A 23,679-nucleotide genomic window follows, 5' to 3' on the forward strand; every position below is an offset into this window, starting at 1 on the left:
GATCATTTATTTTTTCCGTAAATGCAGACTTTACTATTTTTTTTTTTGCAAATAGAGGGATACCTTTGACGATATTTGTTGCTTGTGCAGTGTAATTATTTTATTCATAATTGCTTATCCTAACTGATCGATAATTCTTGCACCGAATCATATTGGGTTAATGAATCCAATTTTCCCCCCTCTTGGGCAGTGAAGAGCTTGCGTATTGCTTTCCCTTAATCTTTCATCAATCGAACTACAGAAGCAGGAATATCCCTATCGTTGTTTTGCTAGTAGGTAATTTGAAGGATCAGAGAACATATTCCGGCCAGAATCTATTTGAGCCAGTTAGTGCAAGGCTCATTACCAGTGGTCAATTTCTCAATCAACCTCACGAAGAAGTTCAAGTGAATCTAGTTGTTATAAGAAATTTGCACCAGCTGAAACTAATCCTATTATCCACTCTAGTAGTCTTCAGCATTGGTTCAAAAATTGGCAAGAACAGAGAAAGCATAAATTGACAGCTAGCACATTTTCTGTGGCAGTTGGGTTTTGGCCTATTCGAAGGACCCAGCTCTGGCTAGAGAAAATTGGGGCGATTGAGCCATTTTCTGGTAACTTAGCTACATGTTGGAGCAATATCAAAGAAGAGGCAGCACTTGAAAGATATTAACTGATTACCGGGAATACAGTTGATTTTCCTGAATTTCAGGTTTATGGTAAGATGAATCCAGAAGATAGTTGGTTCGTAGCTTCACCTGATGGTTTAGTGGACCAGTTTGTTTATGGGTTGTCTCTTAGAGGAGTATTGGAGATAAAATGTCCATTTTTCGGTGGAGATATGAGCAAGGCTTTCCCTTGGAGGCGTATCCCTCTCTATTGCATTCCACAAGCTCAGGGTTTAATGGAAATCATGGACCGGGTTTGGATGGACTTCTATGTTTGGACTCCAAAAGGAAGCAGTCTGTTTAGGATATACCGAGATGTAGAGTACTGGGCTGCTCTCAAATTGGCACTCTTTGATTTTTTGTGGAAGCATGTTCAGCCAGCCAAAGAAATATGAGGTAAATACGTGATAACAGATCCCCTTAGAGAATTAAAGTCAGTAAGGCCAGCATCCAGGCATGAATTATGTGGCTATATAGTTTGTGAAAGTAAACGTATCGGTGATAACTCTAATTTGTTGATGCGTGAAATAAACGAAAAATTGACAGACATTTGCTTGCCGAGATATTGAATTTTGAACCAAGTCTAATTCATTAATAGCAATGCATTATTGAGCATTTTAACAATTATTGAAAATTCTGGTTACTATGAATTCTTTCCTCTAAAATCAAGGTTGGGGGTCTTTGTTAATAATGGTTGCCAACCTGGATATACGGAGCTACTATTAGGGGAACTTCTCCCTTTAGTTGGACAAGTTTGAATGGATATAGTTTTTGAAAGAGTTCATAGGAACCTCGGTTGAGAAGTGAATATTGAGAAATGAAGAAGACTATATTGCCAAATATGGTGTTTAGATGTTTGTAATCCATCACGCCCTTGCAATGCTTCAAATGGTTTGGGATGGAAAAGTTAAGGTAGCTCTTTGTTGATTCTGGTTGACTTTCGCAAGGTTGGACATCAAAGTCTTGCTGGCATTATTCTAATAAAACACTGTTACATGGTTGCTGGAATTTCTTGATTAGCGGTTGACCTTGATATATTACACTAATTTTAGAAAAGTTGTAAGTATCCTAATCGACAAGCTTATACATGGAATCGCCTTGCTCGTATTTTTGGTGATCTTCTGGCCAGGCTGATTCCTGCTGTAAGAAGTTATTCCTTCTGGTTGTTGGGGACCTGGTATATTTTATGTACGCCCCTTTACTTACTTCCAGTAGTATACAATTATGACACATTTAGAGAAAAAGGCTACAATTGCCTTCAGGGAATGTAGAAAGTTGATCCAAGCATATTCCTCCAGTCAAATCTAATCTTAAAGGGGGTTAGAGGCCTCCAATGTAGATTCAAGGAAGGGTCAGCATAAGGTTAGCATTTCTAGTTACATATCTTATATTGGGATGGGAGAAAGTGCTCAAAAGCATGCTTGCTTCAGATTCAAATGAGGCTGATTTATTGTGATATATGTTTCTTGAAAGTAATTATTCAACTTTTACTAAAGTGAATTACCTATACGGTTTCTTGTGCTATATATTCTGCATCTATTGCATATTTTAACATGTAAACTAAGAGATGTCTGCCATTAGATAATTGTTTCTTCGAGGATACCTTTGTATATGAATGCAATTTTTTGTCTGTTGCCAAGCTAGCGCCACTGTTACATATTCGTTCAATGTCTAAACACTCCTGTTGTAATGAATGGATTTTCATACAAAAGAAGAAAGCTTAATATATATATAATCAGTTGAATGCAAGATTAGTGAAGCTTGTTTGTATATGAAGAGTATAGAAACAGGTTTGTCGAACCCTTTTTCCATGGACCCTTTTATGAAACGAAATGGGATGCGTACTTTGGTTGCAGCGACCTTGTCAGATGCATTTCCATGGCGTTTAGGCCTTCAGTATCTGCCTATTCGAGATATTATTCTACACGTTGGGGTCAATCTAACTATTTGAATCACTTTTAGTCTTAAAAGAGGCTAATGCAAAAAACTCAAATTTTCCAGTTAATTGTCGATGGATTTATTGCCAACATGCGGAATTTACCATGTGGTGATATGGTGGATTTTCATTGTGCAAATGAAATAGATAATATTATGATTGGACAAAAGGATGTATGTTATGTCGATATGATCCATTGCTAGAAAACATCATAATACACTTTGTTAAGGACCAGTCTTCCCATTTTCAGATAGGCTCCCATTCCATAGCATATAAAATTTTCACCTATAGGTCAAGTATAAATCATGTAATGTTATTCGGTTCTTCATTTTTTTATATTTTGAAATTTCTTAAGAGGATGTATTTTCGTATTTATTTTAGACATACATGAGTATTATTTTTTCAAATATCCTCCAAATACTTAGAAATCTTTAAAAAATTGTAGTTACGTATGATATATACTAATGTCCGACATTTAGTTCAGGGATTTAATTTAATAGTTTTAAAATGAACTAAATCAGATTTAAATAAGTTATTCGCTTAAAATAAATTTATAGACATAATAAAAAAAAAGATATAGAAATAATCCTAATGAAGCTTTTTGTTTTAAAAGAAAATGATTTTGGCTCTTTATTCCGGTTGAGTTGGCCTATTCTAGTGCCTGCTAGGCTGCTTACCGCATATAAATTCCCAAACCCAGCAAATAAATAATCCTGAAAAAGGAAGTATTGAATTTGAAGGGAAGCATCTAGAATGGCGACACCACCGAAGAACATCGAGGGTTTCTACAAGCAAAAGAAGAGCAACACTTCCAAATCAAAATCCTCAAACTCAACCAAACATGCCGCCGCTACTTCCGGTTCCAATATCGCCCAACCGCCGGCCCTCGTTTCCCACGGCGGTTCTCTCGATCTCGAAGGTCACTCTCCTTTTCCTTTCTCCACCTTAGAAATGGGTATTCATTCGTAGAACTGAAACTTTTTTTTTGTTTAATAGCAGACGATTTCGACGAGGAGCAGCAAGTATTGAGGCAATTTGATATGAACATGGAGTTCGGACCATGCATTGGTATACCGAGAATTGATCGCTGGGAAAGAGCTCGAAGATTGGGTCTCAATCCTCCTAAAGAGATTGAAAGTATTCTCAAACGTGGTAAAGTGAAGCGACAATCTTTATTTGGTGGTCGCACTTAGTGGTACTTTATTACGTTCGGATGAAATCAATGTACAGATTCTGGATTTTCTCGTTGAATGTTGTCATGAAACTGTGAAGATTTGCTGCTCTTAAATGCACAGATTACAACTCTCTAAACTCTTTAGTTTCCTTCTAAAAAACATAGAGAAATAATCAAGGGGGCGAAAGTGCAAAACAAGATTCTAAAGTAATTAGGCTCAAAATCAAAGCCCCAGATTATTTGACACAAGGATCTGGAATTCGGTGACTAAACCAAACACATGATAAAGCATCAATCAATGACAAAATTTAAGCTCAAAGGTGTTGTAAATTGAGGGGGGGGGGGAATACAAGATGGTATAATCCTATGCTCACTGCAGCAAGTGTTTCTCAACAACCGCTCTCCCAAACTTCTCCTGCATGTCTTTCGGTGTTTCAACCTACAATCATGCAATTTATTATGTTATTCAGGTTGCCCAACAATGTCTTGTTTTAAACCCTATTCACTGAGTTACTTACTGCATTGAGGGCTTTAAAAACAGCCTTGACGGTGTTGTGAGGATTCCTTGAGCCAATAACCTGGGAAGATAGTTAAGATGAGCAATAAAAAAGTTGAATTCTAAAAACAATTGTAAGGGAACCCCCCCCCCAAACCAAAAAAATAACACTATATATATGCTAATGTCAAACATATCTCTAAATCCGATTATACGACGGAATCCGAGTAAAACACAGAATCAATGACGCTTGATTACCTTTGATTTGATATTGTTAAAGCCAGCTAAAAGCAAAATGTTTTCAACGGTTCTTCCAGCTCTCATACCCGATGCAGTTGGTGCAGGCCAGAGATAGACCTTACCAAAGCATAAATGGTTTAAAATAGAGTGAATGCAGAGAACTCGAGCATCAACAAACGTGAACATTCTCAAAACCAAGATTGAGTTAAAATGGTGATATTATAAGATAGTTATGCGTACCTTAGTCTTCTTATATGATGCTTGAATTGCATGGGCTATAGTGTGCTCCTCATGTCGTTCAATATAGTGAAGATTCTGAAAGCATTTCTCATGTGCCTGTTTTAGGTTACATGAGTCAGTACATGTCACGTAAATTCATAGAGCTAGTGACATTAATAAATGATTGGTGATATTCAAGAACATGTTCATGGGAGACAACATTGATGATATTATACACCTTTCAAATTAATTTGATTTCCCTACTACACCCCAGAATCATAACATCATGGTAAGAAAGTAACCATAAAAAAGCCAATCATAACTAAAGCTGAAAATTATTGCGAATAGCAGGGCGTAAAACATGTCTGTCTGAATAGACCAGATTTACCAGCCAAGTAATAGAAGATAAAGAATCGATTCACCTATTGGTTATATGGTGCAGAATTAAATAACAGTATAAATAAAAGCAGTGGAAAGTTACCCTTTGGACTGCAATTGGGACTGCATCGGCTTTGGCTTTTGCATATCCAACAACACCATGATAGTTTCCACACACCATCAAAACGGTGTATTTGACCACTTGCCCTCCCTGAACAATATCAACTTCAAATGAGTTACACAGAAATCAATCTAACAACAAAACTCAGTCAAATTGCATTATATTACCTTTGTTACTTTACAAGTTCGATTTATATCTATCAACCTCAAATCAAAACCCTGCCATAATTCAATAAAATCAGAGTAAGTTACATGCAACATGAAACTACTTGAAAAACACAAAGTTGATACTTGAAACAAAACAATGCAAATAATTTATCATCAAATGATACATACTTGTGAATGATGGTTAAGGTCATACAGAGAATTAATATACAGAACTGTAAAGGAGAGGAGTCAGACCGCAATGGAAACCATCCTGGCTAGAAAAAATAGCACGCTAACAACCCTTACAAAATTGAATTGACACAAATCAACCAAAACAAATTTGTACTTCTGCTAGAACCCAGAACAGTTTATTTTGCCAATCCAAATAAAAGAAAGCTATATTTCTACAAGAGAGGGCCAAATAGCCTGCCCATGAAAAGCATGAATATAAATAAAATATATTTACAAAAATTTAAGAATAATATTAGCTTAGAATTCTGTCCCTCAACCATTTCAAAAATAACTTAACTATATGAACTTTGAATCAAAATAAATGAAGAAGGTCTAGCATACAGTTACCTTTCTGTAAAGAGGTCTTCTTTTCTTCTCTGTCAAAGAATTTCTTTCCTCTGCAAGGTATCTGATTTCCTCCTCTAGAAGCTTACCCTTCCTGCCGAATGTATAATCCAACTCTGCCAGTTTCTCTTCAAGTTTCTTGTCAATAGCATTGAGCTTCTCCAATAGTATATTATCTTTCTCTTTCATGTCATCAAACTCTTCTTCTTCCTCATCCTCATCATCTTTTCTTACTATTTTCTTCTGATTCTCCTCTTCAGCTTCTTCCTCATGATCAACAGGAGGACCAACTTGTTGATTATTCATAACTTTATAATTGGCAGGATTATTGGGATCATAGCGTTCCCTCCATTGAAGGAGCCTCACTGCCCTATTCAATTTTTGCTGAAGGATAAATTTCTCCTTGCCTTCTGCAACCTTAAGTAGATTCATCAAGTCGCCAATGACCCTATACTCTGGGCTAAGTTTAAAATGCTTTTCCTCAAACTTGTCAATTTTATCCATCCATTTAAAAGCATCATCAAGTGTCACTGTCAAGTGCAACAATGTAATTTGTCAACAATCGATGAATTTCATAAATATCACTTATAAACAAAAAAAAATTATGCAGTAAATGATGTTATTATATTCATATCACTAAGTAAACATAAGGCATCTTTATTTTAGAATTTAAAAAATCCACTGAGTTTATTTCATCCTCTGAATTTATGTACTTGAATTTATTAGATTTGTTTGACCATGGTTGTAACTTGTAACCTCCTTTGTTACTAAGGCAAATCATTCGTCATGTTCTTTTCAAATAAATCAAACGACAAATCTCAACTCTAACAAGCCATAAATTTAACAGTTATTAGTTTTTACTTGGGAACTTTTGTACCTGTATTAAAAAACTTAGCGATTCATGTATACATGCCAAGTTTTTTACTTATCCGATATACATTTGAGACATTCATGTATCACTGTGGCATTCAAGTTACTTTTTTTTTCCTGTTGTGTTTTCTAGGTATAGCGTCTAATATTGACAACTCTAGTGTGTATGTAATAAGCATTCTACACGAAGTGCACCCACATACATGTTAAACTATCATTAGTACTCAGCAAGCAACGAAGCAACTAAAACAAGGCTTGTTCATTTACCTGCCTCACAGTAGTTCTTTAGCAACTGCTCATGCATCTTTTTTTTCCTCTCAAATTGTTTTTCCAGCTTTACTAAATCCTCCTCATCCTCACTTTCGGAATCTGAATCCGAGGACCATTCGAATTTTTTACGAATTTTTTTAGTCGTATCCTTTTCCTTTAAATACTTCTTTTCAAGCTTCTCTATCAATGGCGTTACACCCATATAATCTTCTTTATCCTCTTCATCAATATCCTTTGTGTCCAAACCTTTTCTCTTCCTATCCTCTCTTTCTTGCTTCTTCTCGCGTTCCATTTCAGCATATACATCAGCCAAAATATCATCCTCCCCGGGCTCGTCGAACCTGAAGTCTCTAGAGAAATGCCATCTCGTAAAAGAAAGTGGAGATTTTGGAGTTCGGTTGTTGTGGAAATAGGAAAAAGTCGAGTTTTTTCGACAAAACGAGAAATGGGGTTTAATGGGGGTTTTAGGAATATGAGTTGAGTAATGGGTGTTTGGCAAAATATTCGTACAGATTTTCCGAGAAAATGAAGGCTGGGCTCTAGGTGGATTTTGAAAGGAGCGGCTAAGGAGCCTAAGCCATGAAGAAGGCTGTGATTTAGTTGACATTTCTCTTCTCTATTAGCTTAAAAAATGAGAAACATAGGTAGAGTCAGTGTGAGCTAAAATTTTGACAACAGATAGCTTTCAAGAGAAATCGATCAAGAAGCAGTAGGATCAAGCAGAAAGGAAACCGAACCACAACTCAAGATCTAACGACTCCATCAACTAAAGATTAGGGTTCCGAAAATTACCTCAAATTAATTTACTCGTGATAAATAGGAAGTATACCAGAGTGGTGGTGGCAAGGCCTCTGTTTCGGCGCGGTATCTATCAGAATAGCTTCGGAACTTCTAAAGGAAAATTTAGGGGAAAAATATATTTTATTATATTATTTTATTTGGAATATATTTCGGGGTAAATTACCTTTATAGCCACTAAATTTGGTATATATTGGAACATATTTTTGAATAAACTACCTCTATAGTCACTATACTTGATACATAATTTTATTTTAAATATACTTTTAAGTTAACTACCTTTATAGTCACTAAATTTGATGCATAAATTTTATTTCGATATCATAGCTGTTAATCATTAATAGAATTTATAACGTAACAGTTAAATAATTTATATAATAATATATTTAATCATCATTATTTATGTATTCTACTAATTTAATTGTACAATAAAATAGAATGAAAAATTAGTCCTAGGTCTAACTCTCCAATGGGATCAAGATAAGTCAAACCCAGGACATTGGTGGTGGTGTAGACACAACACTTAACCAAATTAAATATATTATTTTTTGGTCTAAAAGAAGTATGTTTATTTCGTGCATGTCACGAAGAATTCTATTATGATCGAAGGATCTAAAATTCAAATAATGTTTACATACTTTCACATTTGTTTAATTCAAACATCACAATCCATGTCCTATATACGCGAATCATGTATCTAAATATATACACTCTCAATAATTAAATATTATATAATAATTACGGATCATGTATGTATGTTAATCATATTCATATACCGGCCAGACATGAAGATGGCGTTAGTACTTGCAGGCAGCTTCATTGGATATCTCAGTAACCCTGTTAGATTGGAAGAATGGGAATAGAACGAAATTTGATTGGAAGGCAAGCAAAAACCACCACTATAAATTATATTTTGTGCAAAAGCACAATTAATGAGCATGGTCTGGTTGAGCATTTGCTTATACTGAGCACACTAATCAAGTGAACTATTGGAGTACATATTTCTTGCCAAACACCCAATACATAATCCCACGATGTAAAAACTTGAGTTCGGTTCCAACATTAGGCAATCCTTCCGTAGTCCTTTCTTCCCCGAGAACCTGGTGGAATATTTGAGAAGGGATGGCTGGCCCTATGCCCTGCATTAACAATGCCAGGATTGAGTAAAACAGAAACACTTCATTTTGTCCCCCTAGTTATCCAACAATAATCATATAGTTCCGACACGGGTAGGTCTATGAAATTGTTCAGCGAAGTGCGAGGTAACTTAAAGTAATTTGATGGTGTAAAGTTACGAAGTACCCCATGGCATGCCATTACTGAATGTACTACTTGCAGGAGAACGTTGGCCCCCAGAATTAAAGCTAGGAGGGAGCTGGACTTTCATGCGATTCCATTCGCTACCCCAAGCACCAGTGGATCTGCTGTGATTGAACCGCTGAACAGTTTGCTGCCCCAAACGACTAAGAGAATTTTGTGTTGTATGTGGAATGAAGTGAGAATGCTTGGACAAATAACGAGGATATCCAGCATGTAAATCATTAACTGAAGGAGGGCTACCCACATCTTCATGTGAAAATCCTACAGGTCCATTTTGTCTGTGTACTCAATCAATACAGAAATAACAAATAAGTCAAGAACAGTGTTGAACACTTCAACGAAAGACAATAGCTCTCGTCTTGTAAGTCAAGAGATATCTGAAATTATAGTGCATATCCATCTCTATAATGCACAACTCATCTTGGGCAGCGTCAATCATGTGGACCATCAATGCTAACTATAAACTTCACTAGGGAAAATAAAAGGCATGCATATAAGCAAAAGAACAGTCATGTTGAAAAGCAAATGAAAAATAAGAAGGGTATGCAATTACCTTTGAATTAATAAATTTGAGGTTGTGGTTGAGGGACGGTTGAATCTTCCAACTCCAACAGATGAATCGGCTGAACCAATATGCATTCCTCTGTTAAAGTCAGCTGATAAGCAGCTCTCTTCTGATCCATCCTCTTGTAGAAGTAGTTCATCACTAGGGTGAAAACAAACACAAGAAATATTGTAAGTTACAAGATCATAGAATAAATATCAAAGCAAAAAGTCAATGGAGAAACAAACACGCATTCCATTTTAGAAGCACCTAAACAACATAGTTTATTTCGAAGAACTTGTCATAGGTATATGCACTTTCTACTGAGACAACTCTTTTTTGGAACTAGCAAGATGCCAAATGTTGCAACTAGAGCTGATTTTAGGAGTATCATGAATTCCTGATACAGCGCACAATAATTGTGGGACAACTGATAGAAGCATAACAGATAAAAGAACCCATGGATATGTTCTAGGCTAACCAAGCAATCCGATTTTGAGCCAATAGCCCATTATTTGTGAAAGTCCTTGATGAGTTTAGTTTGAACATAAAACAAAGAAGCTTCCAAAATTATGACATCCTATGATAAGCTGTGAAACTATTTGGAAGAACCGCTTATGCAGGTACGACCAACATCTACTCATCTCGCTGAAAGGAAGTGTTCAAAAAGTAATTTATTACCATCTAAAAGATCGTACTTCAACACATAATAAATGTCGAGGATCATACTGTGCATCAAGAATCAAGATGCTACCATTTTCTCTATCCCTTATTTTAGAATTTTATAACAGCAAGCAATCTATACAGAATATACTAATATAATTAGCACAATAAAATAAGGCAAAATATTGGTATGCTACATAAAACACGAAGGATAAAAAGAAAGGCTACTATGATACATGAAAAATATTAGTAAACTAAAGAATATCTCCATCCTTCAGGCAGTGTGCAGCAGAGACCTGAGAAGGCAGCTGCAAGCTGCAGGGCCCACATGCTGGGCAACCAAGTAACCTTTGAGAGGGTAAAGAAGAGTAAAGACCATATTAACATGGTTGGCTGCATGTCCAACTGAAATTTTTTTATATATTAACAGAAATGAATAACACAGCTAAGACAAAGTATCTCAATATTTGATAAACATGAGTTTAGACTCCATTTTCAAGTTCTCTACTTACCTATAATTTGGATCCCAATCTCCAGGATCAAGCAATGGCATGCTAGCCTCTGACATGTCTTGAGTTGCTCCTGTGCTACGCTGCAGTTGCACTTTAGAACCAAATCCTATGGAGTTGGGCATATTCTGAACAGTTGGGTAGCCTGTAGCCTTTCCAATGCCACCTAGCTGTTGGTTCCAATTAGATGTGTTAGAATTTGACTGAATGTGAGAGGGGAGACCACTGACCACCTGAGACTGCCCCTCAGCTTGGCTAGAAATGGTGCCATCAGTTACTTGTCCTTGGCAGTTTGAAGATGATGAACTCTCTTGCGATTGGGAACCTCCAGAATATCCCCAACTTTTTCTTCGACTAAACTGGCCGGCTGTAGCCATCTTACTTAAAGGTGATCCCTGACAACTGTTTCTTGCAGGAGAAGTAGGACCATAACGCCCAGGAGAGCCACTGGAAACTTGACTGCAGGAGCTTGGAGGAGTAAATTGCAAGGGACTCGTGCCAAGAGGAAGTGGTGCAAAGTTTCCAGATGATGGACTCACACCAAGTCCTGTCCCCTGAGAGTACTGCATATATCTCCATCTAGCATCAGGACTATTTCCAAGCATTGATGCAGCGCTCTGTGGATGCATGTTCATTGCAGATGGACCAACAGGTGAATAATATGCAAACATATTATTACTATCTCCGTAACTCCCGTAGCTGCTTCCAAGCCCTGTATTATCACCATAGCTGCCATAGCTATTTGCATGAGCATACGTAATCATTTGGAAATGTGGGCTGTTATGAAAGGGAACCATGTTCCTGTTTTGAATCTATACGGTTGAAAATATACACCATCATAAGACTACTATTAAAATAATGCAGAAAGTCGACTACTCTATAAAAAAAAATGCTGCATCCTTGGGAAACTCACATTAGGGGAAAGACCAGCTGAAAACCAATGCCCTCCACCAGGGTGATGATCCACCTTGATGTTTTGAGCAACAGGCTACCAAGAAAAAGGCAGACATTAGGCAAGTATTGCTTCCTCTTCTCGTTTTTCCCCCAGAAAATAACAGATTAGTGTATCTTTTTGAAAAGCTTGTTATTCACAAGAACAGATTACTACGATTATAAAACTGCTTAACCATGAGAAGACCAATAAAGCTCAACCTTTCACACTGGCCAAAGAATTTTTTATGCTCGCGTACACACAAAGGACATTGAAATTTTATCAAATGAATGCTAAGATTTATTCAAACAAGTACAAAATTCTATGTCAAATTGTTTTCAACAACCTTAACTTTTTATAAATAAGAAAAAAGTTCCTCGAATATAAAATAAGATTATACTATTGTCCAGAAAAATACATACGGTAACCAAGAGAGGGATATGCAATTCCTCTGTATGCTTGGTATCAAGAATTGAAATAAAAGCTACATAGTTAATTTAATTATGAAATAAGGTTCAGTATTTTAATTGCAGAGTTACACACATAGGTCCCATACCAAGCAAAGGGTCTCAGGGGGAGGTCTGTATGGGCATGTGAAAGGCTCCCCAGTAACAAAAGGGTGTTTTGAAGCCTGCAAGATGAACTTGAAATTCTTACTATTGCTTCATATTTAATTGGAATTGCATCATAAAGGAGTGTTAAAGTGAAACTTCAATTACCTGGAAAGGTGACCACCGTTTTGCTGGATCAAACTCAACTAGTCCCCTCAGGAAATCAATCAAAGCTAATCGTATTTGACCCTCTGTTAAAGATGCATTATGCAACAGCCTTGTTAAGTTCTTAACAGATAGAAGTCACAGAATGCACATGTTTTCCCACCATGGCAAGCCGGACATTCAATGTAGAAGTCAGATGCTAACCTTTAATGATATCTTCTTCAGGCAAGTTTTTCCGGTAAGGATAATTTGTAACTATTGCTTCAAGGTTCTTATGACCAAAATATTCTTTCCCCACCGAAGGTTTTTTTAACTCCCTCTGAACAGAAACAAGAAAAAATAATTATCAGGTGAAGATAATTGACAATAGATATAAGAACATAAAAATTAACAAAAAGAAATTTCTATTCTTTCACTACTTTTCATATAGTTGTCTTCAGAATGGAATATATGAACTCTTACAGCTTCATATTCTTCTTCGGTTAATGCTTGGTAAGCACTTCTGCCACCAACTTCACCGTTCTCTATATTGTGTATGCTCCCAACGCACTTAAAAAACTTACTTGTGTTCTTTGCCTCCTTTAGAACATAATCAGGGGGTTGCGATCTACAACAAGAAAACCATACACATGAAAGGTTGTTCACAACAAGTGCGAAACTACAACCGAATGAGTATAAGTGCTAAAAGTTCTTATTTTCGTTAATTGATATCCAATAAAAACCAAGTTTATTTGGGATAAGGATAAATAAGTTTGAAATAAGGGTTTATATGAAAACATTAAGAAAAAATGATATGTGGCATATACTTATATTTAATGCATGAAATTAGCTGACTGACTAAGAAACAGCAACTGATCAAACATAACACAATGAAAATCAAGAAGGTTCTAAACTTCCATGACCCACGCTAGATGGCTCAAATCATTGCAAAACTTATAGTGTAACTTTAGTACACAGTATACCAGGTTACTTCTATTTATGCATGTGTGTATACCTACCCGGTTTCGATTTTCATATATACAAAAAGCATTATAGTCCAATAAATAAGCTGAAATTCCAATGTGAACCAAAGGATCTAATTTGGTGTTCAGTGTTCACAGATGGTCAATCTTGGGTCAAGGAAAGGGACTCACGAAGAAGACAATCCAAAAGCTCAAAGGAATTCTAGAACATCCTTCAGGGGTTCTCATAACAAGGCACTAAATTCAATTATTCATATTAACCAGAATTAAATATCCTATAGCATAACGTTAACGCATACCATGTAAGGCAAATATATCTCCCTGATAACTATTCATGCCTATCAATCTAATTTAGGAGAGGAATGATCTTAGAGGATCTGAATTGTCATTTTGATACCTTTAGATGGAATAACAGAAACCAAAGAGAGGGATAGAGGAGCTTAAGCTCTCAATTTGTGATGTTCAAAAATTATATGCTACTTTGAAAAATCAAATAAACTTTTTGTTTCTCTTTTCTTCTACATTCTATTTTATCATAAGGGCCATTTAACTATGGAAATCTATAAACTCATGAATGTATTAGACATATATTGCATTGAATTATGAAACTTCTAAGATTAACAGAAATGCTAAGGGACAGAGGTAATGAAATTTGGTAATCACATGCTTATTGATGATAAGTGACTACTTATACAACTTCTTCACATTTGGACAAAAATCCACTTATTCAGTTATCTCTTGTAAGAAATCAACCAAAGAAAAGCTATTCCAAAAACAGTCTCAAGAAAATGTTATTCCTAGCCAAAGCAAGAGCCATACCCAAGTATTTTAATCATTCGCCTTAGAAGATCAAATTCTGAAGCACCTGGGAATAAAGGCAGCCCTAAAAACAGTTCAGCGACTATGCAGCCAAAGGACCACATGTCAATGGCTGTTGTATATCTGAAAAATGATCAAGGTTCAAGCTAAAACGAACAACATGACCATATACAAAAAAATCAGAATTAAGTTCTCTGATCATAAAAGATAATAATGAAGCACAACCAGTGAACATAATTTTGAAAACCCACTTTTTTAATTATTACCAAGGAACAGAACATGCCAAACATACAAATCTATATGAAAGACCATTACCTCAAAAGAGATAATATAGAAATACGATGATCTTAGTTATATTGCAGATAAACAAATAATTTAGCATACCAATTTAGCTAGAATTTCAAATGTTTTACTATATTAATTGTTATTATACAGGCAGTAGAGTTAAATACCTATGCTCTGATATATAACAATGATATCAGACCTATCCTTATCTCTTTCCTTTCCTGTTCATCTATGGTTGCTCTTAATAAATAAAATATCTGAACGAGTAAAATAAGGAAGAAAGCATATAAAGACAAAAGCAATGTTTGAACAATCTAGCCAAGGTGAAACAAAACATTAAATGCTTAACTCAAGCATCAAACGAGTCAAATCTAATGGAGTACAAAGAGTTCAATAGGGTTTCTGAAAGCGGTAAAAGAAAACTTTAATGTTATAACATATCAAACAGCAAATTATACATACTTTGAATTATGTTAGAAGACAAATAAAAAGGAATCAAAGAAGGTCGGAAATAATAAAATATTATTCAAAATGGAGTATAAAACACAATAAATTAAAGTGATAGTTGTGAGATCAACCAGGAACCATCGTGACAAATCCACACCATATAAAGGTCAGGTTTCATGATTATGTACTTCAAGTGATGGCTCATAGGTTGGGTTCAGTATTTATACATGATAACTGAACTCATGAGGTTCATTTTAGTCTTGAGGATTGGTTAGATCAAATGAAATTCTGCTGAAGTTTATTCATCAAAATTCCATTTAGCAAGACACTGCACACGAGAATAGATGCTACAAGGAAGTAAAAACACCATGATCCAGCGAAAGACAAAAGCAGTAAGCAAAATCAATAGATAGAAAATATAAGGCCATAAATTCATGCCAAAAGGATACTGGTATCCAAGAAGAACTTCAGGAGATCTATAATATCGGCTCTGCAGAAAAGAAAAGAAAAAGTACAGCTGTAAGACCCTCCTGAAAATGTTAAGAATGAACAGAATGAAAGTAGTAGCTACAAGTGGAAACCTGAATGTAGGAATAAACAGTCCGTTCTTCCATGCAAGCTGATCCAAAGTCAATTATTTTAATTTCAGCTGGCTTGACACTGTTATTTCCAGGGCAGAAATATCAAACTTCATTGAAAAATAAAATATATTACAAGTTCCTAATCTGGAATAATCTTGAAAAAGCAACTCACCTCGTGCATAAAAGGATATTTTCTGGCTTAAGATCACAATGAATTATTCCAGCATCTTTTAATAAAGCCAATCCACGTAGAATCTAAATAAAATCAGAAGGTTAGGATGAGCTCAAAGAACAACTGGAAGTAAATGTTTACAGCTAGACCAATCGTTATTCAAATCAAACCAAATTCAGCTACAAGCAAACCGCAAACACCTGTTTTGAAAACAGCTGAACAATGCTCAATGACAAACCCCTGAAATGATTTATCTTGATGAGTTCATACCTAGATCAGGGGGGAAATGTCAATAACATGCAGCAAAGCATATAAGAAAAGTATATCTAATGATTAAAAGAAATTCACAAATGATGAATCTTCCTCCATTGAAATACAGAAAAATTAAATTACTCACAGATTTGTATCAAGAAGTTCAAAACAAATGCACAAATGACGTTGATATACAAAGTAATCGTAAATACGGACAATGTGATGCTTGTCTTCTGGATCATACTTTTTGTTTAGCTGCAAAAAGTAAACAACTAAGCAAACAAAAAGGTGTTTCATAACTGGTATTCTTAAAGAAGGATATATACAGCTGTAAGAAAATCACCGTTTTCAAAATAGAAACTTCAACCAGTGCTTGCTGATGGTAAGCAGGTTGGTTTTTAATTATCTTCACAGCAACAAAACTGCTTGTTTCAGGAACCCAGCATTTAGCAACCTGCCCGAAAGTCCCATGACCAAGAACATCTTTGACAATATATCTACATAAAATCATTAAAAACATGTGTAGAAGCTTCCTTCAACAAGCTTAGTTTAAGTGAGAGTAGACAACTAGAAATAGTATTTAAGCTACATTGACATATCCATGATGCTGCCAAAAGCCAAATTCCTCATGAATAATATCTGGTATTTTTTTATAGCTTTTCCCTTTTTTTAAATTTTATTTGAATGGTTGGATTGTCCTTTGTTGCTCACAATTGATAATTTGAATTGCATTAACTAACAAGTTTGGTGCATCATAAAGGAGAAAAATAAAATTGATACACAGGCAACATATGTGATATCGTATTGAACCATGCAAGTCAAGAGCAAGCATGCTTGCTCATGATATGTAATTTAACATGTAATATTTTCATACTCAGGAAAGCCAAAAAAATCCAATTCAAAACATAAAACTTGAAAACAATTTTGTTAACCATGCTAACTAAAGCACTGCTGTCGGCATCATAACCAACCCAAACAAGAAAATAATAATAATAATTCACTTGTATGTGTATAGGCCAAAATAGGTCATCCAGATTAGTTAAAGTTTTCTCCTTGCATTTTGACAAACTATAACAATACCCAGCACATCAAACAATCAGACTCAAAACTGAAGTTGAAATTGGTTTATTACATGTTTAATATAGTAACTATATAATATTATGATTTTTCCCACAAGTAAATAACTTGCCTGGCTAACCCATGCTTGAGCTGAGATAAATAAGGCTTCAGCTGGCATTTACCCGCCATTTATAGAGCCAATGCAGTCTCATTCCTACCCAGCCCCAGCCCAACCCCAACCTTGATGCCAATCCCTTTCTAAAACATTCTACTTCAGTACCCAAAACAGTGGATATATGAACAAGCATTTTGCTGGGGTTGCAAAGAAACAGAAACAAAAGAAGTATTCTTTGGTGCCAGGCTTAAGTAGAAAGAGACAAGCTCAACAGATAGATTAAATTTTTAAAACAGAAAATCTCAAGGAGGAGAAAGGCTAAGGGAGGAATGGCAGTGTGAATTTGTAAAAAAAAAAAAAAAAATTGTTGCCCAAGCTTGGCAAGCCCAAAACTCCATATTTAGACTGATGTACAACTAATTCCAACATGCCAAATTCAAAGTTCACAAGCCAGAAACTGAACAGGTGTATTTCATGGCTTAGAGGAGCTAGCCACGTGAATAGAAACAAATATACATTTGAAACATTTCTGTATGCCTGACACGTCAAATTCAAAAAGTTGGTCCATTTTAGTTTGAGATCCAGTAATTACCATCAGCAGGACAATGGAAGTTTTAACAAAAGAAATAGAACAACCATCTTTACTCACCAAGAAGAAAATCTTGAATGCACATGTGATCACAAAGAAATTACAAGAAATGCTTCAAAAATATAGTTCATATTATCCAGAAAAATCATAAAAGTAGTAACAAACCTTCGCTGTGTTTCTAAATTGATCAAGAAAAAGTTCACTGTTAGAATAAGATCTGAGTTCACATTGTCATAGCCATCGTTGAGGACACCAACAGATGGGCTAGTCAAAAACCGCTTTGGATTCAGTTCTTCTGAATATTTAAATTGTGAGTTGCATATTTGATACGTTTCAATTATGTCCTTTGTCAGTCTTGCCACCAACTGCACAGTTAAAGCTGCATGTCAGCACACAGATTTGCCTTATATGAGCCCATGCACCCTGAAACAGTTCTCCTATGCCTTTTCTTTTACTTCTTCTTGGGTGTAAAACATATATAATATCATATTGATAAATAACCCAAGCAAGATCTATTTCATATTTCATATCAAGAAATATGCCAATATATTTTTAGAGTACAAAATTCAGTTCTAATTATTTAGTATTTAATCTTATTGTTTCTAAAACATATTCAGACACTAAAACATAAATGTTGACAATAAAGCAAGAATGGAGAACATTATGCACAAGGCAAAAATAGAGGAATTGTACAATAGATCATTAATTGACTAGGAGAATATCTATATTGCTAAGGGCAGTGTCAAGACAGAAATTAACAACCCAACAAGTAAGTATCCATGCCCCACTAAGACTCGTATTGTTCATGGAGTCTATGCTCCCTGGTTTACTTTCTCATCAACGTCACAGATCGGTTATATTTCTGAGTTGTATTAGCTGAAAACTTATCAAGGTAGATAGAATGTGGGATCTAAAAACAATTCGGTAATCTGATTATGCAAATATCAGTACCGATATGACCACCTACTATCAGGATCCAATTTGACCACCAACTCTGCTTAAGCATACAGGCATGACACATTATACTAACCAACATAAGAGTAGCATTCCCCAGTCATGTCCAAAGCTGTTTATAATGTATTTCAAACTAGTGAAATATTTAAGATTTTAACCCCTGCACATGGAGAAAATAAGGGACTGTCTCATTTGACCTCTACATTGCTTATACGTTTACATATGTTTTCCTTTTTTTTTCCTTATGCTAAACAGAATCACTAATGAAAACACAAATAAAACCAGCTGAATATCACTTAATCCATAACAATTCAAACTCAAACCCAATTCAAAAGCCCCTAAGTTTTCAACACATCGCATCATGCCAAAGAAATACCTTTCGAACTAAAAATTAACAGACAATCAGGAATGCAAACTTACAGGCCTCCTGACAAAAACACGCAGCTTTCTATCAGCTTCTTTTCTAGTTGTATAAGGCCTAAAAACCAGCTGCCTCGGCCTCCACCGCGTCGCAGAGCCTTCATCGGATCCCAATTCCGAGGTCATCCGCGGCTCTCCTTGATTACTAGGACCAACTTCGTCCATGACTATCCACCAGAAAGAATCAACGTTTTCTAACCCCAAATTTTACTATTACCCCCAATAGCTCCATTAAAAAAGAAACCAGGCAAAAACACCGTAAAGTCAAGAAAACCCCCAAATTTTTTTCAAAAATCGAATTGCAGTTTCCAATCCAAGGTTGAAGCTTTAGTTATTTTGCAAATAACCCACCAGCTAACTCAAATCCCAATCTTCGTTTTTTTAAAATACTTTCTTATTATTCTATTATTCAAAGTCTAAAAACAGAAGAATCAGAAAACTGGAAACCCAGGCGGATCCAGAGATGATATAAGAACAACCCAAATTTATATTAAAATAAAAAACGATTGAAGTTTTCCACAGATTATAAATAAAACCCAACACATGCAATAAAAGAAAACAAAACACTTAGATTAGAAAGAAGTATTGCGATAAAAGAAAGATCAAAACATGAAGAAATAGATAGAAACAGAGTTTTTGGTCCGAGGACAGAGGCACCCCGCTTCTTGCTACCGCCCGATGGGAGTTTTTTCTCTTTTTAGATATTTTTTTAGGTGACCGGCGTTGAAACACTATACAGTAGCTTCTCCTTTATTTATTTATTTATTTATTTTGTGAATGTGCTGTTGATAGATGTTTTCTTGGGACTTTTTATGTCTTTTATTTGGCAGTAAATACAATGTATTTGGTATCCATTTATGTACCTGATTCGTTACGTTGAAGAATATATTGTTGGTTACAAGGGCCGGTTACGAGCTCTCTACCTATGTAAACACTATCAAACATATCCACCTGGATTTTAATTCAACTTTAATAAATTAATTTATAATCTGATTTTGATTAAATTAATTATTAAGACAATAAATATTTAAAATTAATTAAAATATGGTTACTTTGTTGAAATATAATAATTTCATCGGAAAAATAGTATATAATTTATTTATTATTAATTTTAAAATAAAATAATTCATATTTAAAACTAATATCTGATTTAAATGATAAAATTGAAAATTGTTTCTTTAGAGGTCTCATATTCGAGTAGCTGTATTTGTAGTGTATGTATCGTTGTCAATAACTAAAAATAATTATGAACAAATGCTACCTTATATTCATCACATACTATTTAAAAAAATTATTACACTTATTTAAAATATAATTCAAATATGAAAAATAAAGAATATTGATGAAATTATCCTTTTTGACTAATTATCATATTGTACATTAAATTGAAGTTTACGTATAATTTTAATATTTACCCTTCTAAATATAATCTACTTAACACGTGTTTAATTTATTACTTTAGCAATATTAATATAACTTTTCTTGAAAAGTGAAAATCGAACTTCGTTAGTGCAAAAGCTAAGTTGCACTAAATGTTACATGTATGCATTCAACTGAATAACAACTGTTAGCACTGTCATTAATAGATTTGACTTTTCATTATTAGTATTATTATTTATTTTATGTTTTAATGGTAATAAATATGATAATTGAATTGTAATGTGAAATCATATTAAAAGGATTTTGTTATATGTGAGAATAGATCTTAATCGTTTATGAGTAAAGATATAATTGACTTATAAATGACATTGCATAATTAATTGATTATCTTGTTGTCGTATTTTTCCTAAAAATATAAAAGATTATCTTACTTAGATTAGGCAACGAATTAAAGTCTATAGACATTCTTTTTATAACAAAGGATCATGACAATTATATCAGACGGTAATACTGTTTTTCATACTTCTTAAGTTAAGTATCTTATTTTACCTGGTGCGAATATAATATTTTTTAATTAATTTGGGAAAGATATTATAGGTTTAATGACACTCAACTATTTGAGACAATAACAATCCTTTAACTATTGAAATTGTTTGATTTGTACAATATTTTTTTTTATTAAAACATATTATATGTAGGCAAAATTATTCGAATTCGGATCACTTATAGAGAATAACATTATCTTTTTAAAGTTTGAATCAAGCTAAAAGAACAAATTTCATTTATAAAATAATAATTTTATTCTAATCGAGTTAAAAATAATCTTTTTAAAGTTTGAGTCAAGTTAAATTAATAACTCGATCTATCAATAACCTATAGAGCTAGTGGTTAAAAGCTTTTGGTTGATACCCCCTCTCTCTTCTAGGATGTGGCTTCATTACCCATTTAGGAGGAAAATTCCCCTTCACCCTTAAGTAGAAATTGTTAAAAAAATAATAATAACCTAATCTTTAAATAAATCTTTGATTAAATAATATAAGTGAAATTAGGACTACATCAGACAAATATAAATTGAGAAGCAATTAAAATAAATTAAACTCTTTTTTTTTAATTCATAAAAAATTATTTGTTCACTATAAATTTTAAGAATTATTATCTGACATATAAGTTGTGCAAACTTTCATCTACATTACGTCACATATATATCGATTTTTTTTCTTCCAAATTTTCACAACTCAATATACTTCAATAACAATAAAAAAAAATTATATGATACTGATCCACAAAATTTGAGAAACTTGATTTACTTTTAAAATATAAGTTTACATTAAATTTAAATAAAAATGTATTTTCTTATAATCAAACAACATTTACTCTAATTGAAAAAAATGTTATATCAGCAGCCCGATCAAAGATATTGAATGTGTAAGCGTCAAGGCATTGATATTCATGATCCATTAAGAGCTTTTATGGGCCGAGTTTAGGTGATAAGTGGATGGGCGTTTTTTCTTGGTAGAGCGGAATGGAGCGCAGCAGCAAATCTGTATATATAAAGGCCAACTTGATAAATAGCCCATAGCTTGGGACTGGACCAACCCAAGCCCAACTACAAAATATTCCCAGAGAAAGCTTAATGTATTTTAGCAACCAAGAGCCCTGCCTACTTTGAGCATGTATGAATCATGTCATGGTTGATGATAAATGATAGCGTGCGGCAGTCTTAATATATGACTAAAAAAATGTGTTATTTATTTTTTTATTATTTAAATAATAAAATCGGTAAAAAATTACCGGAAACATTATCATTTTTACCAATTTTATTATTATTGTGCATTTTATCAGTTTTGTTAATAAAACCGGTAAAGCGCTACCGGTTTTATTATTATTGAACACTTTACCGGAAATGTTAAAAAACATTAATATTTTAAATAGAAATAATAATATTTTAAGTAATTTTTTACCTATTTTATTAATTAAATAATAACAAAATCGATAACTTTTATTTAGTTGAATATTAAAAATGTCACACGTAAAACTTTCGCATGATTTATATATAAAATTTCATTAATCTATAAAAATAGAACAGACAAATGCATGAGAAAAGATTCCTTGACTAGTGGTGGGTCATAGTGTTTGGTGGATAACCATCTATCCTATTATTATTATATAATTTATGAACAGTGGAACTAATCCATATTCTATTGGGATTGTGAACATTATTGGGGGTATTGTAGCCTAGATAATATCGTTAACTGCATTGTTGATACTAATTTTGTTTCTTGTTTTTTGGATTCCCCCACAAAGAATCATATTCTTTTGGTAATAATAAAAAGAATTATTCAAAGCAATGCCCTTTCTGAATTTCAAAATTTTTTTTTTATGTATTCTTCTTCCATCTGTCTTGATCTTCCCTGACATTTTGCTTGCCCTGTATCGAAATGATGATAAAAGAAATTCAAGTATATTCTAAACACGTTAAACGTATTCAATTTGGTATATATAAAAGATATAATAAAAAAATTTAACGTTCGATTAAATATCATTTTGATTCTATTATATTTTCAGAGCATTTTAATTTCATAATGTTTAATTTTATAATAAAAAGGAAGTCAAAAGAATAATCTAATATGATTACAATGTAGTATCTATAAAAAAGTTTTTTGATATATTGACAACACATATTCTACAAATATAATTGTACGAATTTAAAACTTCTAAAAAAAGTAATATTTTTATCATTAAAATTACTTATAAATTTACCAAAATAACTATTTGTTCAAATACTATAAATATTTTATGGGCGTTATGCCTATATAAGTAGTATCTTTCGAACTTCCTCGGGGGGAGATAGAATACAAAAACTAGTTTGGTGGCAAATGACAAAATCATTTTTGGCCTTATTATTCAACGTCAAGTGGCTGCCCGGAAATTCAGACCACACTTTCTCATCTTTTTCCATACCACATCGTTTCCCCATTACCACGACCACGATGCAACTCCTTAACAACCCCCATTTTCTCCAAATCCAATTAAGAAATAACTATACATTCCCTCCTATAAGGACCACTCTCACCACCACTCAACCAAACC

General features: G+C 34.0%; 3 protein-coding genes and 1 long non-coding RNA gene across 5 annotated transcripts; 2 read left to right on the forward strand and 2 right to left on the reverse strand.

Moving 5' to 3' along the window:
- Positions 1-3,279: 3,279 nt before the first annotated feature.
- LOC120123442 (DNA polymerase delta subunit 4-like) lies at positions 3,280-3,888 on the forward strand. Of its 2 annotated transcripts, none has more exons than XM_039142338.1 (2): positions 3,280-3,502; positions 3,580-3,888. In XM_039142338.1, the coding sequence occupies exons 1-2, from the start codon at positions 3,337-3,339 to the stop codon at positions 3,774-3,776; spliced, it is 363 nt and encodes a 120-aa protein (XP_038998269.1). In that variant the 5' UTR covers positions 3,280-3,336; the 3' UTR covers positions 3,777-3,888. The 2 variants fall into 2 exon arrangements, with proteins under 2 accessions (XP_038998269.1, XP_038998274.1); XM_039142343.1 differs by having other exon boundaries at positions 3,583-3,888.
- Positions 3,889-4,064: 176 nt separating this feature from the next.
- Positions 4,065-7,794, reverse strand: LOC120123430. Its single transcript, XM_039142330.1, has 8 exons — positions 7,071-7,794; positions 5,937-6,463; positions 5,379-5,429; positions 5,194-5,301; positions 4,734-4,829; positions 4,512-4,610; positions 4,276-4,335; positions 4,065-4,196 (listed from the first exon to the last, which is right to left on the reverse strand). The coding sequence occupies exons 1-8, from the start codon at positions 7,678-7,680 to the stop codon at positions 4,128-4,130; spliced, it is 1,620 nt and encodes a 539-aa protein (XP_038998261.1). The 5' UTR covers positions 7,681-7,794; the 3' UTR covers positions 4,065-4,127.
- LOC120123459 lies at positions 5,581-14,774 on the forward strand. The gene is made up of 3 exons (XR_005516192.1): positions 5,581-5,592; positions 9,920-9,930; positions 14,643-14,774. It is a non-coding gene; the product is annotated as an uncharacterized LOC120123459 (long non-coding RNA).
- On the reverse strand, positions 8,839-19,584 carry LOC120123419 (dual specificity protein kinase YAK1 homolog). Its single transcript, XM_039142325.1, has 18 exons — positions 19,210-19,584; positions 18,001-18,200; positions 16,416-16,569; positions 16,218-16,327; positions 16,021-16,090; positions 15,821-15,903; positions 15,649-15,727; positions 15,517-15,557; positions 14,336-14,458; positions 13,017-13,161; positions 12,759-12,873; positions 12,558-12,640; positions 12,395-12,469; positions 11,821-11,895; positions 10,911-11,719; positions 9,745-9,897; positions 9,174-9,469; positions 8,839-9,010 (listed from the first exon to the last, which is right to left on the reverse strand). Exons 1-18 carry the CDS (start codon positions 19,372-19,374, stop codon positions 8,934-8,936), a joined length of 2,853 nt encoding a protein of 950 aa, XP_038998256.1. The 5' UTR covers positions 19,375-19,584; the 3' UTR covers positions 8,839-8,933.
- Between the last annotated feature and the right edge of the window lie 4,095 nt (positions 19,585-23,679).

This window comes from Hibiscus syriacus, unplaced genomic scaffold (genome assembly GCF_006381635.1).
Source record: "Hibiscus syriacus cultivar Baekdansim isolate YM2019G1 unplaced genomic scaffold, ASM638163v2 tig00001120_pilon, whole genome shotgun sequence".
Classification (NCBI taxonomy): Eukaryota; Viridiplantae; Streptophyta; class Magnoliopsida; order Malvales; family Malvaceae; genus Hibiscus; species Hibiscus syriacus.

Bases quoted from the DNA above. Each gene is read 5' to 3' on its own strand.
- LOC120123442 (XM_039142338.1), top strand. From the start codon at position 3,337: ATGGCGACACCACCGAAGAACATCGAGGGTTTCTACAAGCAAAAGAAG. The intron at 3,503-3,579 runs GTCACTCTCCTT...TTTGTTTAATAG, and splicing joins CGGTTCTCTCGATCTCGAAG to CAGACGATTTCGACGAGGAG.
- LOC120123430 (XM_039142330.1), bottom strand. From the start codon at position 7,680: ATGTCAACTAAATCACAGCCTTCTTCATGGCTTAGGCTCCTTAGCCGC. The intron at 5,430-5,936 runs GTAACTGTATGC...GAATTATGGCAG, and splicing joins GAAGACCTCTTTACAGAAAG to GGTTTTGATTTGAGGTTGAT. The intron at 4,336-4,511 runs GTAATCAAGCGT...CTATCTTCCCAG, and splicing joins TTAACAATATCAAATCAAAG to GTTATTGGCTCAAGGAATCC.
- LOC120123419 (XM_039142325.1), bottom strand. From the start codon at position 19,374: ATGGACGAAGTTGGTCCTAGTAATCAAGGAGAGCCGCGGATGACCTCG. The intron at 18,201-19,209 runs GTAAGTTTGCAT...TTAACTGTGCAG, and splicing joins GTGTTTTTGTCAGGAGGCCT to TTGGTGGCAAGACTGACAAA. The intron at 11,720-11,820 runs GTGAGTTTCCCA...TCAACCGTATAG, and splicing joins CAGCTGGTCTTTCCCCTAAT to ATTCAAAACAGGAACATGGT.